The sequence below is a fragment of the Muntiacus reevesi genome, chromosome 15 (genome assembly GCF_963930625.1).
Source record: "Muntiacus reevesi chromosome 15, mMunRee1.1, whole genome shotgun sequence".
Taxonomy (NCBI): Eukaryota; Metazoa; Chordata; class Mammalia; order Artiodactyla; family Cervidae; genus Muntiacus; species Muntiacus reevesi.
Window position 1 is genome coordinate 18164052 of NC_089263.1, and position 19337 is coordinate 18183388.

General features: G+C 52.2%; 1 protein-coding gene across 1 annotated transcript; it reads left to right on the forward strand.

Annotated features, from left to right (window-relative positions):
• Nucleotides 1-17656, forward strand: ISG20 (interferon stimulated exonuclease gene 20). Its single transcript, XM_065906730.1, has 4 exons — nucleotides 1-136; nucleotides 432-683; nucleotides 16035-16235; nucleotides 17443-17656. Exons 2-4 carry the CDS (start codon nucleotides 456-458, stop codon nucleotides 17527-17529), a joined length of 516 nt encoding a protein of 171 aa, XP_065762802.1. The 5' UTR covers nucleotides 1-136; nucleotides 432-455; the 3' UTR covers nucleotides 17530-17656.
• Nucleotides 17657-19337: the final 1681 nt, after the last annotated feature.

Sequence of the window (19337 nt, forward strand, 5' to 3'; positions counted from 1 at the left end):
GGCCTCCGCCCCTGACTTCACTTGATAACAAACCAGAAACTGAAACAGGGTCAGGATTCCCGGCTTAAAGTCAGAGATGAGTCACTGCTAAGAGCAACTGCAGTAGCTGAGAAAGGGGCATCAGAGAGGCAGGCAGGTGAGAGCGGGGGACAGGATGGGGGCTTCCAGACACTTCTCTGGGGCGGTGGCCAGTGGTGGTGGTGGGAGGGGGGCATCTTGGTCCCTAGGCTGCCTGGCAGGACCCGGGAGAGGCCGTGGGATCGGCGGGTGAAGAGGCTGGTTGGGGTGGCAATCATTCAGCTTCTCTCTGTGCCAGGTGGGGTTGTGACAAAGGGCAGGGCAGAGCGTGTAGGCTGCCTGGGAGGTGGCTGAGGACGCCTGGGGCCTCGGGCAGCCTTTCGAGTGATGGCTCTCCTGCCGCCCCCGTCCAGCATATCTGAGCGTCCCGAGGGAACATGGCAAGGAGCGCAGACGTGGTGGCCATGGACTGCGAGATGGTGGGGCTGGGGCCCTTCCGGGAGAGTGGCTTGGCTCGCTGCAGCCTCGTGGACTACCACGGCTCCGTGCTCTACGACAAGTTCATCCGGCCCGAGGGTGACATCACTGACTACAGGACCCCGGTCAGCGGAATCACAGCTCGGAACATGGAGGGGGCCACTCCGTTTGCTGTGGCCAGGCTGGAGGTAAGCGAAGGCCAGATGCCAGCCGGGCGAACACACACACACACACCCACACATACACACTCCTCTGGTGCTTCCCCTGGGTGCTGGATCTGTTACCTGTAATTCCAGCCATGTCCAACTCCCCACCACCCCTGCACCAGAGCGTGAGAAACCCATTGGTGTGGCCATCGCATCCCCAAGGATCAGACATCAGACAACCTTAGGCTCACCTCTGGGAGCAGCCTTCACGGCATCTGGTCCACCTTGCTGGTCTCATGATGGGGACATCCTGCCTGATGCTGCCTGCACACTGATTTGGGGGCTAGATTCCCCATTTTTTTTCCTCTATGCTGGCTGCCTCCAGGGAGCCCAGCGGGGGAAATGGGGGGTGGATGGGGCTTGGAGGCCCTCACTGGCAGGGGACCCCTCCCTGAGCCCTGGGAGAGCTCGTTTCCAGACCCCCACAGGCCATCCACCCTTCTAGGTGGGTGGGGCGTGCCAAAGTCTCCCAGTCCTCTTGCCCTCCAACTTGCGACACCTCCAGTTTACTTTCTGTTTCTCTGAGTCACTCGATGAAAAGGAAACTCAGTCCCTCTAGAAGTGGCACCAGGGTTTAGTCATTTCTGGGAAGGTGAGCTCAATCTGGGGAAGTTCATGAAGAACACAAAGACACAGGGTTCACTTTAGTCCCACGCACCACACGTGTGTGCCTCCCTGTGCCAGAAATGAGGCCACAACAATAGCCATTGTTTTTTGAGCACTCGCTACTCACCGGATGCTCCCCGAGTTCCATCTGGGAGCTCATTCATGCCTCACAAAGCAGCCTGCCTGGAGCGTCCTCTGGAGCTGTTAGGTCAGGGCTAAAAGGGCCAGGTTTGAATCCTGGCTTTGCCCCTTACCTGCTAAGTGACCTTGTGCAGGTTCCTTGAACTCTCTGTACCCCATTTCCCCGATGGGTGTGATAACAGTAGCAATCTCACAGGATTATTGTGAGGACTGAGAGAGGGCTTGAAAGGAGCCCTCTCCTTTAATACTATAGAAGTATTAAAAACCCATTAACTAGGGACTTCCCTGGTGGCCCGGTGGTTAAGATTCTGCGCTTCCAGTGCAGGTTTGCTCCCTGGTCGAGGACCAAAGATCCCACAGGCTGTATGGCATGGCCAAAAAATACACACAGAGAACAGAATAAACCTGTTACTTGTTAGGATTCTTCCCTTGTTCCCATATTGTAGATGAGGAAACTGAGAGTCTCTTGAACTAAATGTTGGTTTGCTAGGGCTGAGGAAACAAAGTACCACAAAGTGGTGGCTCAGACAAGAGAAAAGTCTGTTCTCACAGATCCAGAGGTTAGAAGTCCCCCGTCAAGGTGTCAGAAGGCTCCTTCTGAGGAGGGAAAACCTGACCTGTGTCTCTCTCTTAGCCTCTGACGGTTTGCTGGCCATCTGTTTATTTATTAATTCGTTTATTTTGGGCTGCACTGGGTCTTTGTTGCGGTGCACAGGCTTCTCACTGGCTTGGAGCACAGGCTCTAGACGCATAGGCTTCATTAGTTGCAGCACGCTGGCTTGGAAGTTACAGTTCACGGGCTCAGTAGTTGTGGCGAAACGGCTTAGTTGCTCTGTGGCATGTGGAATCTTCCCCGACCAGGGACTGAACCCATGTCGCCTGCATTGGCAGCAGATTCTTATCCACTGCGCCATAAGGGAAGTCCTGCTGGCCACCTTTGATGTTCCTTGGTTTAGAGAAATGTCACCCCAATCTCCGCCTTCATGTTCACACATGTGTGCCTCTGTAGCCAGATCCCCCCTTTTTATAAGGACACCAGTCGTATTTGTTAGGGCAGCAGTACCAACCTTTTTGGTATCAGGGACTGGTTTCATGGAAGACAATGTTTCCATGGATGGGGGCCAGGGGATGGTTTCAGGATGATTCAAGCTCAGTAGGGTTTGAACCTCTGAGAATCTAATGCTGCTGCTGATCTGAGAGGAGGCAGAGCTCAGGTGGTGATATGAGTGATGGAGAATGGCTGTAAATAGAGGGGAGGCTTCACTCGCACCTCCTCTCACCTCCTGCTATGTGGCCTGGTTCCTAACCAGCAATGCACTGGTAGCTGGGGACCCCTGTGTTCCAGAACCAACACACTCCATTATGACATCCTAACAATAACACCTACCATGACCCCATTTCCAAAAAGATCACATTTTGAAATGGTTGAGGCTAGGGTTTCAACAAGTGGATTTGAGAGGAAACATATTGAACCCACATTACTGAGTATCTCTTACAAGTTCAGAAAAATAGAATGTAGAAGGCTCAAAACCTCTAGACCCGTGTGTCCAATAGAGCATCACCTGTGGCTAGTGAACACCTGAAAAGTGGCTGGTCTGAACTGAGATGTAAATATAAAATATGCACTGGATTACAAAGACCTGAATTTTAAAAAGAAACATAAAATGCCTCAATAATGTTTAACATGGATGATATGTTAAAATGATACTATTTTGGTATGTTAGGTTAAATAAAACATACTGAAGGTAATTTAACCTATTTCTTTTAACTTTTAAAATATGGCTGCTGATGATTTAAAATTATACACATAGCTCACATTGTGTTTCTTTCTACTGGACGGCACTGTTCTAGAGGAGGACAGGACACTAAGGAGCTCGGAGAAGGGGGCGCAGCACATCAGGGTGGTTCTAGACAGGCTGCACGAGGCTGGTGCTGTTTGCAAAGGGCTGGGAGGACTCAGTGCCCGCAACTCAGTGTCATAGGGAGCCACTGAAGGTTCTTGAGTGAGAGCATGGCTGGATCAAAACCACTGTCAAGAAAACCTGAACTGGGGTGCTGGGGAGACTGGGCGGGAGTGAGGAAGGAGATGACAGTAGAGAGAAGAGTCAGAGAGACTGAGGAGCAGTTGCAAGGATCTTATTCATTGGCAGCATCAGGAGGATGGGCAAGAAGGAAGTGTTAGGACAGAGAACAAGAAGGGGAAGGCAATACAAAGTGAGGTGGGGCTGTAGGTGCCAATGGGAGGCCCAGGGACCCTGCGTGGAGCTGCCCACACTCAGACCCCCACTGAGCAGTCAGGTGGGCCTCATGGCATCTCTTCTTCTCCTTTCCTGTCCCTCCCCACCCCAAGGTGGAAGAAAGGGCAGAAGAATCCAGAGCGGGGGAGAGGAGGTGGCAGAGAAATGGAATTCCCCGGACACCCTCAGGCACCGGCCTGGGAGTCAGGACACCTTGGTTCTCATCCACACTTGGTGCTGAGATGCTTATTTTTCTCAGCTGGAGATGATGCCAGGCCCTTCCGGTGTGTAGCACGGAGTGCTGCCCAGAGTAGGCACTTAATAGCCATTCAAGAGGGCTCCCCAGGTGTCTCCAGTGGTAAAGAATTTGCCCACCAATGCAGGAGATGCAACAGACACAGGTTCAATCCCTGAGTTGGGAAGATCCCCTGGAGAAGGAAATGGCTACCCATGCCAGTATTCTTGCTTGGAAAATCCCAAGGACAGAGGAGCCTGGGGGCTATAGTCCACGGGGTTGCAAAGAGTTGGACACAACTGAGCGTGCGTGCGCACACACTCACACACACACACTCACACACTCACACACACACACTCACACTCACACACTCACACACAGACTCACACGCACACACTCACACACACACTCACACACACAAACACACACACACACACACTCACATGCACACACTCACACACACACACTCACAGCCGTATGAGGAGGGAGGCGGGGATCCAAAGACAGGGCAGCTCTTTGAAACTACCCTGTGGTTCACATTTCCTGCTCTGTCACTGACTGGTTGGTGTGACGTTTGGCAAGTTATTATTGAAGCTTTCTGAGCCTCTGCTGACTCATCAGTGAAGGAGGAGCTAATGTGTCCTCCCTGGCTTTGAGAACGCAGGGTGTGGTGATGTGGTCTGTAGCTCTAAGCGCAGTGCCTGGTTCAGGGTTGATGGTCACTCCATGTGCCCCTGGAGAGGGCAGGGCAGAAACTCAAATTTTACATCCAGTCCCCTTTCCAACTTCCCCTGAGAACCACGGGCTTAGATTCTGGTTCTCGTTTTCTGCACAAGGTAAGCTCCCTGCTCATCTCTCCTACCCAGCTGCCAGAGAAACTTCCCCAGGCCTGGCTCAGATCATAGTCCTTACTCTCATCCCCACCCACTGGTTCAAATACCTGCAAAGGCTGCCTGTTGCCTAGAGTCCCCCTATCCCAGCATCCATGGTCCCCCAAACCCCACCTACCTACCTTTTCTTGCATCTCTCTCAGTTCAGCCATCACCCCTCAGTGCTTCAGCCCCATCCCATCCCCCTCCCATTCCCCATTCCTTCCCCTAGAAATACTGCTGTCCTGGCAGGCTCAGGCCAGGGGTGTCCTGTGTGATGCTCTTCCTCACTCCCCACCCTCTCCACCCCCACTCTATCCCCTTGGGAGTCTCACCCTCCTTGCTATAGCCCACACACTCGGCATGCAGGATCTCAATACCCCCACCAGGGATCAAACCCATGCCCCCTGCAGTGGAAGCGCAGAGTCCTAACCCCTGGACCGCCAGGGAAGTCCCATAGACCACACACTTTAGAGCTTGCCTGGCCACACACATAGGTCTGCCTGGCTCTGCAGCTCCAGCTGTGTATTTTATCTACCCCAGGTTGGAGACTGCTTTGAACATAACAGGTGCCCTGAGAGTGTTTGTGGGACTGGAGTTGAATTGATTTTCGTAGTATTACAGGAGTCCTGGGGCTTCCCAGGTGGCGCTAGTGGTAAAGAACCCACCTGCCAATGTAGGAGACCTAAGAGACGCAGGTTCAATCCCTGGGTTGGGAGGAAGATTCCCTGGAGGAGGGCATGGCAACCCACTCCAGTATTCTTGCCTGGTGGGCTACAATTCATGGGGTCACAAAGAGCTGGACATGACTGAAGTGACTTAGCACGCACAGGAGTCCTGGCAGCTGCATGGACTAGAACTGCCTCTGCCCTCGTGTTGGCCTTTGCTGTCAAGATGCAGTAATACACGCACAGCCCAGGGGGCAGAAGCAAGCGCACTAGACTTGGCTGGATGTGGGTCCAGTCCCAGCTCTGCCACCTGATTGCCCTATGCCCCCCAGCTTGTTGCTAAACCTCTCTGTGCCCCATGCTCCTCTGTGACGTAGGGCTGATGTGACAAAGTAGCCCAGGTGTATCCAGCTTCATGTCCAGGCCCTGTTCTAAGAGCTTTCAACACACCACTACCTTTACTCCTCACCACAGCCTGGAAGGTAGCCTCATCACTCCATTTTATAGAGGAGAAAACTAAGGCACAAGGCTGAGCAGACTGTCCAAGGAAGGGGAGGAGCAGAGGCTCAGATTCTGTCCCCGGGGCTTCCTCTGGGAAGTTCCGATCCTGTGATCAGTGTGTGGATGTGTGAACTCACTTAACTGTGAGCGCTAAGTGCCTGGTGGTGTTGTTTAGTCACCACATCGTGTTCAACTCTTTGCGACCCCACAGACTGCAGCACCCAGGCTTCCCTGTCCCTCACCATCTCCAGGAGTTTGCCCAAGTTCATGTCCACTGAATCGGTGATGCCATCCCACCACCTCATCCTCTGTTACCCTCTTCTCCTTCTGCCTTCAATCTTTCCCAGCATCAGGGTCTTTTCCAATGACTTGGCTCTTCGAATCAGGTGGCCAAAATATCAGAGCTTCAGCTTCAGCATCAGTCCTTCCAGTGAGTACTCAGGGTTGAGTTCCTTTAGAATTGACTGGTTTGATATCCTTTCAGTCCAGGAGACTCTCAAGAGTCTTCTCTGTGCCTGGTGTACGCACGGACATTGTCAGTGCAGCATGAGAGTGAAGCTGAGGGATGAGGCAGCTGCCATCATTTTCTTCTTCTTTTTTTTTTTTTAAAAGATATATATATATATATTTTAAATTTTATTTATTTATTTATTTTTGACTGTGCTGGATATTCACTGTTGCAAGGGCTTTTCTCCAGTTGTGGGGAGCGGGGCTACTCTTTAGTTGCAGTGCAGGGGGTGGGTTCTAGGGTGATCGGGCTTCAGTTGTAGCAGCTCCTGGACTCTAGAGCACAGTCTCTATAGATGTGGTGTACAGGCTTAGTTGCTCTGCTGCCTGTGAGATCTTCCCGGATCAGGGATGGAACCTGTCTCCTCTACACTAGTGGGCAGATTCTTCGCTGCCGAGTCACCAGGGAAGCCCCTGTCGTTTGTTTTCATAAACAAAGACATCAAGACACATCGACCCCACTCATCATCCTCAGTATTTCAATCCCAAAGGCCAGGCTCGCAGAACCTGAGATGTACAGGGGGACTCGCCAAAGGGCAGAAGTTTATTAGCCATTTATGAGACCCACAAGGCCAGGTGACACCTCTCAGGTGAGTCAAGGGCTCGCCAAGCCTTGGTTTCTTGAAGGCATTTTCCAAAGGCGGCTCTCCAACCTGTCTCTTCCTCCCATGGGAACGGGGAGTGGACCAAGCTAGCAGTGAGCTGTCAACCAGGTTGTAGAAGCCAGGTGGCCTCCGAGGAGCCACTAAGCCCGCTAGTCCTCCCGGGACACCCAGGAGCAATGTGGCCACAAGACACCAAAGCTTCGAGTGGACTCCCCTCACCCTGTTCTCTTTTTTATTTTTTATAATGGTATTATATTGCTTTTATTTATTTATCTTCAATATTTATTTATTTGGCTATGTTGGGTCATAGTTGCTGCACTCAGGATCTTTGCTCTCATATGTGGGATTTTTTTTTGTAGGGGCACACAGGCTCTAGAGCATTCGGGCTCTGTAGTGGAGATGTCTGGGCTCAGTGGTTGTGGCACATGGGCTTGGCAGCCTCACAGCATGTGGGATCTTTGTTTCCAGACCAGGGATTGAACCCATGTCCCCTGCATTGGAAGGCAGATTCTTAACTACTGAACCACCAGGGAAGTTCCACTGCTTTTATAATGCAAGGTAATTGCCTTGTTATCTTCTGACACCTGTAGGTCTGACTGTCATCTAACGCAGTGGTTCTCAGTGCACCGTGATTCTGCCCCCAAGGGGACATTTTTAGCAACCTCTGGAGGCATTTCTGATTGTCGTAAATGAGGTGGGGAAGGCTTTCGTTGATATCCAATGGCTTGAGGCTAGAGATGGTGCTAGACATCCTACAATGCACAGAACACACACTCACACCAAAGAAGTGTCGGGCCGCAAATGCTAGTAGTTCCCAGGTTGAGAACCCTGGTTTACAGAGAGCCCCATAGACCAGACTGTGAGCACAGGAGGGAGCCTGTGAGGAGACTGAGGTCCAGAGAGGGGCAGTGACTTGCCAAGGACACACAGCAGGCTGGGCTACATCTCAGGGCGCAGATTCAGAGCTCTCGTCTGACAGGCCAATGCTCTTTTTAAAAGAAATATTTATTTGGCTGCACTGGCTCTGAGTCGAGACACACGAACTTGTCATTGTGGTGTGTGGACGTCTCTCCAGTTGTGACGTGCAGGCTTGGTTGCCCCTCAGCACGTGGAATCTTAGCTGCCTGACCAGGGATGGAACCCATGTCCCCTGCATTAGAAGGCAGATTCTTAACCACTGGACCATCAGGGAAGCCCCTCAACACTCTTTTAATTCATGTTTTAATCTAATGATGATGGTCAATAACTTGCAATTCACTTTAAAAAAACCCTAAGTTTTCTATTTGTTTTATTTTTGGTTGCACTGTGTCTTCGTTGCAGTGTGTGGGCTTCTCGTTGCTGTGGTTTCTCTTATTGCGGAGCACAGGCTCGTGGCGTGTGGGCTCAGTACGTGGTGCATGGGCTTAGTTGTTCCATGGCATGTGGGATCTTCCTGGAGTGAGGATTGAACCTGTGTCCCCTGCACTGGCAGGCAGACTCTTATCCACTGCAGCACCAGGAAAGTCTGTAACATATTTGTGTAAATAAATGTTCTTCTACTGTTAACTGGTGTAGTGAGTAGCACCTACCCCATGACTGGGATTGGAGAATGATAATGATGATGTTAGTTCACAAATAGAGAAACTGAAGCTTGTGAGTCGTCGTGGCTTAGGTGGGAAACAGAAAGGAAGGCACAGTGGCTTGTGAGCAGGGAGTGGTTTCAGCTGTACAGTGACATAGCCCTTGCCTGGGTCAAGGACCCTGTTGGGGTCCTGACACCTGGCATGTCTTTCTGGGGCTCAGCCAGGTGAAGGAGGACAACTTTGTCATCCAGGTTTTCCGCAGGTTAAGCAGCCTTGTGGGAAGCAGACACAAGCTAGGGGCCAGGACACCCGGAGAGCCTGGCAGGGTTCAGGAGGAAAGAGGGGTACAGGGCCCCTCGTGAGGATGGCAGGAGGGGACTTCCACAAGGGCAACATTCTTCAGAGTGCCTTATAATCACCTCTCCTGGCGTCCAGGCATGGACAGATGGAAAGACGGATGCATGATGGTAGCAGCGGGCTCTGAGGGGCTGGACAGACATCAGAGCCAGCATTTCCAAACTCGGCAGATGGGAGGAATACCCTGGAACATTTGCTAATGCCCCTCCCTGGTGAAGATGTTTTGGCCGGTCTGGAGTAGGGCCCCACCCTCTAGTCTTTCAACAACGGCCCCCGGTAATTTTTTGATCAGGCCCATCTGGGAAATACTTGGACTAGAGGGGAAACACAGTGGAAAGAGGATGCGGGCAGATTCCTGCACCTGGGCCTGTCATTCCCCTAATGAGTGACATGGTACACACCACCCGGCACCCCCTGTCCCTGTGGGTAAGATGCTATGACAATCCCCGCCTTAAAGGGCCCATATTCCGGAATCAGAAATCTTTACTGAGGGCTGTCACGGGTTCAGCAGCGGAAATTATTAATTAATGTACTTTTTTCTGTTAGATAATATTTTATTTAGGGTTATTACATCACTGTTTTTTTTTTAAAGTTTTTATTTTGCATTCTTTAGTTCAGTTGCTCAGTCATGTCTGATTCTTTGCGATCCCATGAACTGCAGCACTACAGGCTTCCCTATCCATCACCAACCACTGGAGCTTGCTGAAACTCATTTCCATCAAGTTGGTGATGCCATCCAGCCATCTTATCTCTTTAGCCATTTAATTTTTTCTCTTCAGTCAGTTCAGTTCAGTCGCTCAGTCATGTCTGACTCTTTGCGACCCCATGGACTGCAGCACGCCAGGCCTCCCTGTCCATCACCAACTCCTGGAGTTTACCCAAACTCATGTCCATTGAGTCGGTGATGCCATCCAACCATCTCATCTTCTGTCGTCCCCTTCTTCTGCCTTCAGTCTTTCCCAGCATCAGGGTCATTTTGAATGACTCAGCTCTTCACATCAGGTGGCCAAAGTATTAGAGTTTCAGCTTCAGCATCAGTCCTTCCAAAGAACACCCAGGACTGATCTCCTTTAGGACTGGCTGGATCTCCTTGCAGTCCAAGAGACTCTCAAGAGTCTTCTCCAACACCACATTCTTCTCCAACACGCATCAATTCTTCTGCGCTCAGCTTTCTTTATAGTCCAACTCTCACATCCATACATGACCATTGGAAAAACCAAAGCCTTGACTAGATGGACCTTTGTTGGCAAAGTAATGTCTCTGCTTTTTAATATGCTCTCTAGATTGGTCAGAACTTTCCTTCCAAGGAGTAAGCATCTTTTAATTTCATGGCTGCAGTCACCATCTGCAGTGATTTTGGAGCCCCCGAAAATAAAGTTTGCCACTGTTTCCATTGTTTTCCCATCTATTTGCCATGAAGTGATAGGACCGGATGTCATGATCTTAGTTTTCTGAATGTTAAGCTTTAAGCTAACTTTTTCACTCTCCTCTTTCACTTTCATCAAGAGGCTTTTTAGTTCTTCACTTTTTGCCATAAGGGTGATATCATCTGCATATCTGAGGTTATTGATATTTCTCCCATTAACCTTGATTCCAGCTTGTGCTTCCTCCAGCCCAGAGTTTCTCATGATGTACTCTGCATATAAGTTAAATAAGCAGGGTGACAATAAACAGCCTTGACGTATTCCTTTTCCTATTTGGAACTAGTCTGTTGTTCCATGTCCAGTTCTAACTGTTGCTTCCTGACCTGCATACAGATTTCTCAAGAGGCAGGTCAGGTGGTCTAGTATTCCCAACTCTTTCAGAATTTTCCACAGATTTTGTATTGGGGTACAGGCAATTAATGGGGCTTCCCCAGTCGCTCAGTTGGTAAAGAATCCGCCTGTAATGCAGAGGACCCGGGTTTGATCCCTGGGTAGGGAAGATCTCCTGGAAGAGGGCATGGCAACGCACTCCAGTACTCTTGCCTGGAGAATCCCATGGACTGAAGTGCCTGGCAGGCTACAATCCATAGGGTCACAAAGAGTCAGACACGACGGACCATGCGCATAGCTAATTAACAAACAGTGCTGTGACAGTTTCAGGTGAACAATGAAGGGACTCAGCCATACATATGTGTGTATGTGCACTCAGTCCGTATGTGCACCATAGCCCTCCAGGCTCCTCTGTCTGTGGAATTTTCCAGGCAAGAATTCTGGCGTGGGTTGCCATTTCCTCATTCAGGGTTGGGAAGCAACCCAGGGATGGAACATGCATCTCTTGTTCCATCTGGCTGGCAGATTCTTTACCACTGAGCCACCTGGGGCTAGGAAGCCCTGGCCATACATGTATCTATTCTCCTCCAAATAGACATTATTAATTTCCACTCTGAAATTAATAATGCTAATACAATCCCTAGGTTCTCAACAGATGGTAATAATAACAACTGTAATAATAGTGACAGGTTTAGGCAGGTCTGGACACACGGCATCTCAGCAGTCAACTCACCCTCTGTGTGACCTGGGCAAGCCTCTCACCCTCTCTGATCCTCAGCCCCCTCCACTATAAATTGACATTAAGAACATTCTTGTTGTGAGGTCTCATGATGAAGTGAGGAAAGTACCTGACCCAGAGCCAGGCAATGAGAACAAATGGATGAATGTCCCTTTCCCCCACCCTCTCCAGTTCTTTCCAGGAACCTGAGCCTCCATCCAGTGCATTGGACACATTTGCCTCACGACCCTGATTCAGGGCAGGTCAGCAGCCAGCAGGTCACACAGCCTGGAGGCCCTGCCAGCTGGCAGCTCCACACCACCCTGGGTTTCCCTCTCTGCCTTGCCTCAAAAAGTCCGTGGTGCTTACCTCTCCAGGCTCTCCCTTTACAAAGAGGGAAACTGAAACCCAGAGATGGCTCTTGACCTCCCTGAGACCACACAGCAAGTCCCAGAATCTTTGTCCGGAAGAGTTGACATCTCTCTGCTAAAGAGACAGGTCGTCTCCCTTCCCTGCTTCTTTGTCCTTCTACTTCTTGTTCACTTCATCTTTTTTTGTCTCATGATGAGTCTTATGATCCTGAATGTACCCATGCCCGCCCTCCCCCCACCCACCCGCGGGGACCCCTGGGCTCGGGAAGTGATGAATTTCCCGGGAATCTATCCTGCGATGACTTGGCCCACTTAGCCTGGAACCGGCTACTGCGGTTGACTCTGGGATGTCACAGCCCCCTCAGGGCTTTGTGTGAACTAGATCTGAGTCATCTCCTAGACAAGAAAACAGGCCCCGCTGACATAAAAGATGTCAGCAAAGAAAGGCATGTGGGCCCTGGCCGCCCAGCACAGCCACATCCCCCTGCCTGGGTCGCAAGCCCTCCCCTGCATGCTGCCTGAGTCCTTTCCCTCACACGTAGGGTTCTCCTCCAGCCTCTGCTCAGAGGTCATGTGCCCTCATTGCTCAGGAGGCCCGAAGACCTCCAGCATCCCCATCACCTGTTAGAAAGGCAGAATCCCGCAGCTGAATCCAGAGTTTGGTGAGGTTGACCAGCTGATCCCTAAGCCCAAGTGTGACAAGCACTGGTGTCTCTCAGGAGTGGTCCAGCCTCATTCTTGGAGCTTTTTCTCCGGTCCCTAGGTTGGGCAGTGGTATGTCTGGAGAAAGTGTTAGTCCTCAGTTGTTATCGACTCTGTGTGATCCCATGGATTGTCTCCTCTGTCCATGGGATTCTCCCAGGCAAGAATACTGGAGTGGGTTTCCGTTCCCTTCTCCAGGGGATCTTCCCAACTCAGGGATCAAACCCAGGTCTCCTGCATTTCAGGCAGACTCTTTACCGCCTGAGCCACCATTCCCAACAAAACCTCAGTAATGGAGGGGCTGATGGTAGGATGGACCCACTCTGTCCCCAGTGTTGTGACTGTGGACAGGTCCCCTCACTTTAAAAAAAAATTTACCTATTTGGCTGCATACGTCTTAGTTGCAGCACGCAGGATTTTTGTTGCATCATCCAGGATCTAGCCTTGCAGAGCATGGTCTCTCTAGTTGACACTCTGGCTTATTTGCACCATAGTGTTTGAGATCTTAGCTCCCCAACCAGGGATCGAACCCACTTCCCCTGGGTTGCAAGGTGGGTTCTTAACCACTGGACCACCAGGGAAGTCTCTCACCTCACTTCTGGGAGACTCGGCTCCTCTTCTGCAAAGTGGCCACAAAGGCGAGCAAGTCAAAGGTCCCACTTGATGTCTGGGGAAACAACTAGAAACAGAAGCAGGACACGGGAGGGTGTTAGCCACCTGGAGGTTCCTTCCTGGGCACAGAGGAAGAGATGAAGGCTGCTGAAGAGCTGTCCAAGGCAGGCCTGAGATGGCCATGAGCTGCTGCCCCGACGGCACTGGGGATAGCTTGCCCCAAGCACCCCCGACCCCGTCCTCCCCAGGGGCAGCTGAGGGAAGGAAAGGTGGCCCCTCTGTGTGGCCAGTGACTGAGGCTCTCTATTTGGCCACCGTGGGAGAGGAGGCAAGAATAGAAGCAAAAGGGGTGGCCTGGGCACATGTGCAGGGCTGGGCACTCTCAGTGTCGCCCCCTGCAGCTTGCCTGGGGGGCTGGCAGAGCCTGGGAGCAGGAGGCTCTTCCACATAACGTGGTGTGACCAGCAGGCACTGGAGCCGGCCTGCTGGTTTTGAGGGCTGGCCCTGCCACGAACTAACTGTGTGACTGTCCCAGTTATCAAATGATGCTTAGCAAGTCACCCCAAAACCAAGGGCTCCAGACAATGTCAATGTTTATGTCACCCACGCATCTGCAATCTGGGCAGGGCTCGGACAGGGACAGCTGGGCAGCTGAGGCACCCGGCAGGCCTAGGGTTGGAATCACAGGATGAATTCACCCGCCTGTCGTGAGGCTGGGGCTCCTTGGGCACAACTCCGTAACTCAGGGTGGTCTCCCCAGCATGGTGGTTTCAGGGTTACTCAGGGATCCTGGAACACTGGCTCCATCGAGAGGTCAGACATCACACAGCCTGGCTCATATTCAAGGTGAAGGGAATCAGATGGCATGTTTTCTTATCTTTTAAAAATTTGATTTATTTTTGGCTGAGTTGGATCTTCTTCATTCCTGCATCCCAAGTGGGCTTTCTCTAGTTGTGATGAGCAGAGGCTACCCTCTAGTTGTGGTGCACGGATTTCTCCTTGTGGTGGCTTCTCTTGTTGCAGAGCACGGGCTCTGGGCACTCAGGCTTCAGCAGTTGGGGCGCCTGGGCTTAGCTGCTCTGCAGCATGTGGGATCTTCCCAGACCAGGGATCAAACCCATGTCTGCTGCATTGGCAGGCAGATTCTTAATCGCTAGACTACCAGAGAAGTCCTAGGCTCCATCTTTTCTGAGAGGAGTGTCAAGGAATCTGCAAATATTTTAAAATCATCAGAATCACCTTAAGTAAATTACTCCATTTCTTGATAGTTCAGTGTTTTCAACTGCAAAATTCAGTTAAACATAGCTCTCGCTCATACCTGTATTGGTTTTCTACAGCTGCTATAACAAAACCAAAAACCGCGTGGTTTAAAATAATGCAAATTTATCTTCTCACAGTTCTGTGGTTCAGAAGCCCAATGGGGGTCTCATTCTTCTGAGACTGAAGTGTTCATAGGGCTGTTTTCATTTCTGGAGCCTCCGGTGTATATTAACTGCTAGTCATGTCCGACTTTTTGTGACCCCATAGATTGTAGCCCACCAGGCTCCTCTGTTCATGGAATTCTCCTGGCAGGAATACTGGAGTGGGTAGCCATTCCCTTCTCCAGGGAATCTTGCCGATCCAGGGCTCGAACCCAGGTCTCCCACATTGCAGGCAGATTTGTTACCCTGTGAGCCACCAGGGAAACCCCGGAGGAGGTTCTGGTGGAGGATTCATTTCCTTGTCTTTCCCAGCTCCTGGATTCTTGTGTTCCTGACTCTCGGCCCCTTCCTCTACCTCCATAGCCAGAGACAGCCCATCAAGTTAAGTCAGATCTCTCTGACCTTCACATATAAGGACCTTGGGATTATGCTGGGCCCCTCTGGATCATCCAAAAACTCTCCCTAAAAAAAAAAACTCTCCCTAGTTTTATTTTTGGTTGCTCTGGGTCTTTGTTGCTGCATTTGGGCTTTCTCTAGGTGCAGAAATCAGGGGTTACTCTCTAGTTGCAATGCGTGGGCTTCTCACTTTTGTGGCTTCTCTAGTTGCAGAGCACCAGCTCTAGGTGAGCAGGCTTCAGTAATTGCAGAACATGGGCTTAGTTGTCCCGAGGCACGTGGGATCTTAGTTCCTTGACTAGGGATCAAACCCATGTCCCCTGCATTTGGCAGTTGAATTCTTAACCACTGGACTACCAGGTAAGTCTCAGAAACTCCCCCTCTTTTAAGGTCATCGATTAGCAACCTGAAGTTCATCTGTAACTTTAATTTCCCTTTGCCATATAACGTGTTTACAGGTCCTGAGGATTAGGAAGGGGGCATCTCTGGGAGGTTATTATTCCACCTGCCTCAGGAGGGTTGTTGAAAGGATTAAATAACATAATGTATGTGATGAACATAAGTGAGTGCCTGGCTCATGGGACCATTGGCATTGCTATTATTCAAAGTAAACTATTAGTCGCTCAGTTGTGTTCCACTCTTTGTGACCCCACAGACTGTAGCCTGCCAGGCTCCTCTGTCCATGGGATTCTCTAGGCAAGAACAGCAGAGTGGGTTGTCATTCTCTTCTCCAGGGGATCTTCCCAACCCAGGGATCAAACCCAGTCTCCTACATTAGCAGGCAGATTCTTTACCGTCTGAACCACCAGGGAAACCCCCAAGGCAACCACCAAAGAAGCTGGGATAGGCCTTCGGGTGGAACTAACCTGTTGAAGGTGATGAAGGGCCTGCTGCAGGCTCTTTTTCTCCCTGATATATATGGCCCAAGCCCAGGGAGGGACGGTGGTTTGCTCATGCTCACAGCAAGTCCAGGAGGTGCTGCTCCAGGCCCGCCCCCTTGACGGCACCGAGTTGCCGCAGACCCACCTAGAAGGGCCCTGGGTGACGTGTGGGGCCCGTCTTCCTGGCCAGATCCTGCAGGTGCTGAAGGGCAAGCTGGTGGTGGGCCACGACCTGAAGCACGACTTCAAGGCGCTGAAGGAGAACATGAGCAACTATGCCGTCTACGACACGGCCGCCGACCGGCTGCTGTGGCGCGAGGCGGGCCTGCACTTCTGCCGGCGGGTCTCCCTGCGCGTGCTGAGCCAGCGCCTCCTGGGGCGGCGCATCCAGGTGAGGGCCGCCCCGTTACCTGGTGGGGTGGGCATGGGGTGGGGGGCTGGCCTTCCCTGCAGGGCTCTAAAGTCCCCCAGTGCCTCCAGAGCCAATATGCGGCCCCAGAGATGCCCTGCTCACCCCAACTCCCCCACGTGGTCCTGAGAGGCGCGGGCTTTCCCCGGAAGGAGGGCGGGCACTGCCTCCATCTGAGAGCTGACCCGGGAAGCCTGTAGGTTGAGGACGAGGGTCAGGGAAGGGAAGACAGCCCATCGAGGTGATTTAGTTTGTTTTCAGTCAGGCCAGTTTCCCTGCGGGTAACTGAGGCTTCACCCTCCAGCCCACCTCTGGGGGAACGGTGTAGAGCGCAGACCTCGGGTGTCCCAGGGAGTCGCACCGTTGACACACAGCGCCCATCAGGCCGCAGCTGATGCTGCTCTTGGGGCCCAAACTCCGAGCCCCAGGCGGGGGCAGGCCTATGCTGGGAGCTCACCAGGGCGGAAGGGCCCAGGGAGGCGGGCTGGACACGAGGAGCTGTGGCCACTTGGGCTCATCGGATGTTTAAGAAGCACCTGCTCAGGGCCAGGCTGGACCAGAGGCTGAGGACCCGGGTGAGGAAAGTCCTGCTGGTCCTTGAGAAACTCTTGGTTGAAGGGAGGGAGGCCCATGACCTGTCCATCAATGCATCTGAGCGGGGAGGGCAGGTGTCCTGAGCAGGGACGGAGGACAGGGGGCAGGCAGGAAAACAAGTCCAAGTGGAGGATGCAGGGTGTGTCTTGGTGCAGGAGGCAGGAGAGGGGGGCCTGAGGAGGGGAGAGCCCGAGCCCCAGTCTGAGGAGTGGCGGGGGGCAGCTTGTCTGGGGAGCAGGCATGTGCAGGAGGCAGGGGATGGGCTTGAGTTTGGGCCCCTCTGCAGGGCTTATGGCACCAGGGACCCAGGACAGAGTGTCAGCTCCTGGATTCACTTAAGAGTCCTGTTCTCAACGTGCTGAGCAAGGAGCACTCTGGAAACATCTATGTCCATGTTCCCCGGGCCCTGGGCTCCCTGTGAGAACTGCTTGAAGCCAGGCCTGCTCCAGCCACCAGCTGAATCTGTTCTATCAGAGGCTTTGGAGACTCACCCCTGACCCACTTCAGCCCTGGACTCAGGGTGTGAGCAGAGAAGGCCCAAGTCCCATGGTGCCTGGATTCATCCCCCAGTCCCTTCTCTGTCCTGTGTCTGCAGGACAGCGTGCTGGGACACAACTCGGTGGAAGACGCCAAGGCAGCCATGGAGCTCTACCGTATCTCCAGGAGAATTCGAAATCAGTGAGGGTTGCACGCCTGGTGGATTTCAGCCCCTCCCCAAGGACTAGGGGCCTTTTGTCTCTTCAGAACAAAAACTCTGTTGCTTTTGTAAAATGCATTTTTAGCAATAAAATAGCTCTATATTTTCTCTACTCCCTTGGATCCTCCTCTTTTTTTTCTTCTCTCTGAGCCGGGTGTTGGTGGATCCCACCCAGCACTAGAGAGAGCAGCCAACATGAACTGGGATGGGGGCTCAAGTGTTCCCATCACTTAAGGGATGTCAATGTTAAGGAGTGTCAGTTTCCTTAATGTCTTGAATCTGCGAGTCTGAGAAGTCCATGTGACAATTAATACAATTAATTATCTCCACCTGCCTTTCTAGCTGCATTTATGCCCAGAAGGGGGAACTCTTTCCTGAGGATGACACCCAGCTCCAATGTGGTGCAGTAGAATCATCTGCAGAGTTGTTATTTTAATCTCTGACTGGGTCCCTCCTCAGCTTCACTGAACCAGAATCCCTGGATGTGGAGGTTGGGGTGAGGGGTGGGGGTGGGGCAGGCACCTGTTAGTATTTTGACCTCCAGAGGTGATTCTGATGCGTAAGACATTCAAGTCACACAAGGTATCTTTTAATCACCCTGGTACTTGAGCATCACTTAGGGGCTGCTGGGCCCCATCCCAGAGTTTCTGATTCAGCAGGGCTGGGCGGGGGAAACCCAGGAATCTGCATTCCCGACAGGTACCCCCTTGATGTCTTGTGCTGATCCGGGGACCATGCTTTGAGAAGCACTTCCCGCATGAGGAGACTGTGCTGTGCAGCCAAGGATGAGCCACTGGCCTCAGGGCTGAGCACCACCAGGGGGAATACGGTCACTGGTCCAGCCTCACCCCCTCCAAGTCCCTCGGCTGCCTGTTCATGCAGAGAGGGCACAGCCCTGCTGGATGTGTCCTCAATGGCCCACTGCAGGGATGAGGGGCTCCAGGTGAGGTTAAATCCAAGGGATTCAAATCCAGGCCCATCCGACTCCGAACGCCAGGGCTTTACACTCAGACTGTTTTACAATGACAGCCTCCCATTTGTACGACTGACATCTGAAAGCCTGGTTAGGGAAGGGGAGGGGGAAGTGCAGCTTGGTCTCTCTGGATTCTCCCCTACCTTGTCTCCCACGTTTTGGAGTCCAGATGCACCCAACATGTTCCAAAGTTCATTAACAATCGTTAATGAACTTTGGAACATGTTGGGTGCAGCTGCTTGTCTGGCTGTGACTAGCCACCAGGTGGAGCCCTTGGACCATTTCTCTGACTTGCAGCCTGAGGGACCCTCTGGCAGGAGGTGTGAGGGGCTGGGTCTTTAACATGGATGGAGGGCAGCTCCAGGGACCCTCTAGATGCCCTCATCAGCTGCTGAACTGAGGCTCAGGGCAGCCAGGGCAGTGGTGCTGCCTGGCGTGGAAGGTGACCCCCAGGCTCCATGACTCCCAGCCCAAGAGTCCTTCCAGGACTTCAGGCTTCCTTGAAAGAAGATGAGCCAGGGTTCCCAGAGGAAAAGCTTTCCCAAAGGAAATCTCTAACCTGATATCTTGCTTCTGACTCTGGGGCTTGGATGCCCCAGTTCAGTTCAGTTCAGTCGCTCAGTCGTGTCTGACTCTTTGCGACCCCATGAATTGCAGCACGCCAGGCCTCCCTGTCCATCAACAACTCACGGAGTTTACTCAAACTCATGCCCATTGAGTCGATGATGCCATCCAGGGATCTCATCCTCTGTCGGCCCCTTCTCCTCCTGCTGCCAGTCCCTCCCAGCATCAGGGTCTTTTTCAATGAGTCAACTCTTCT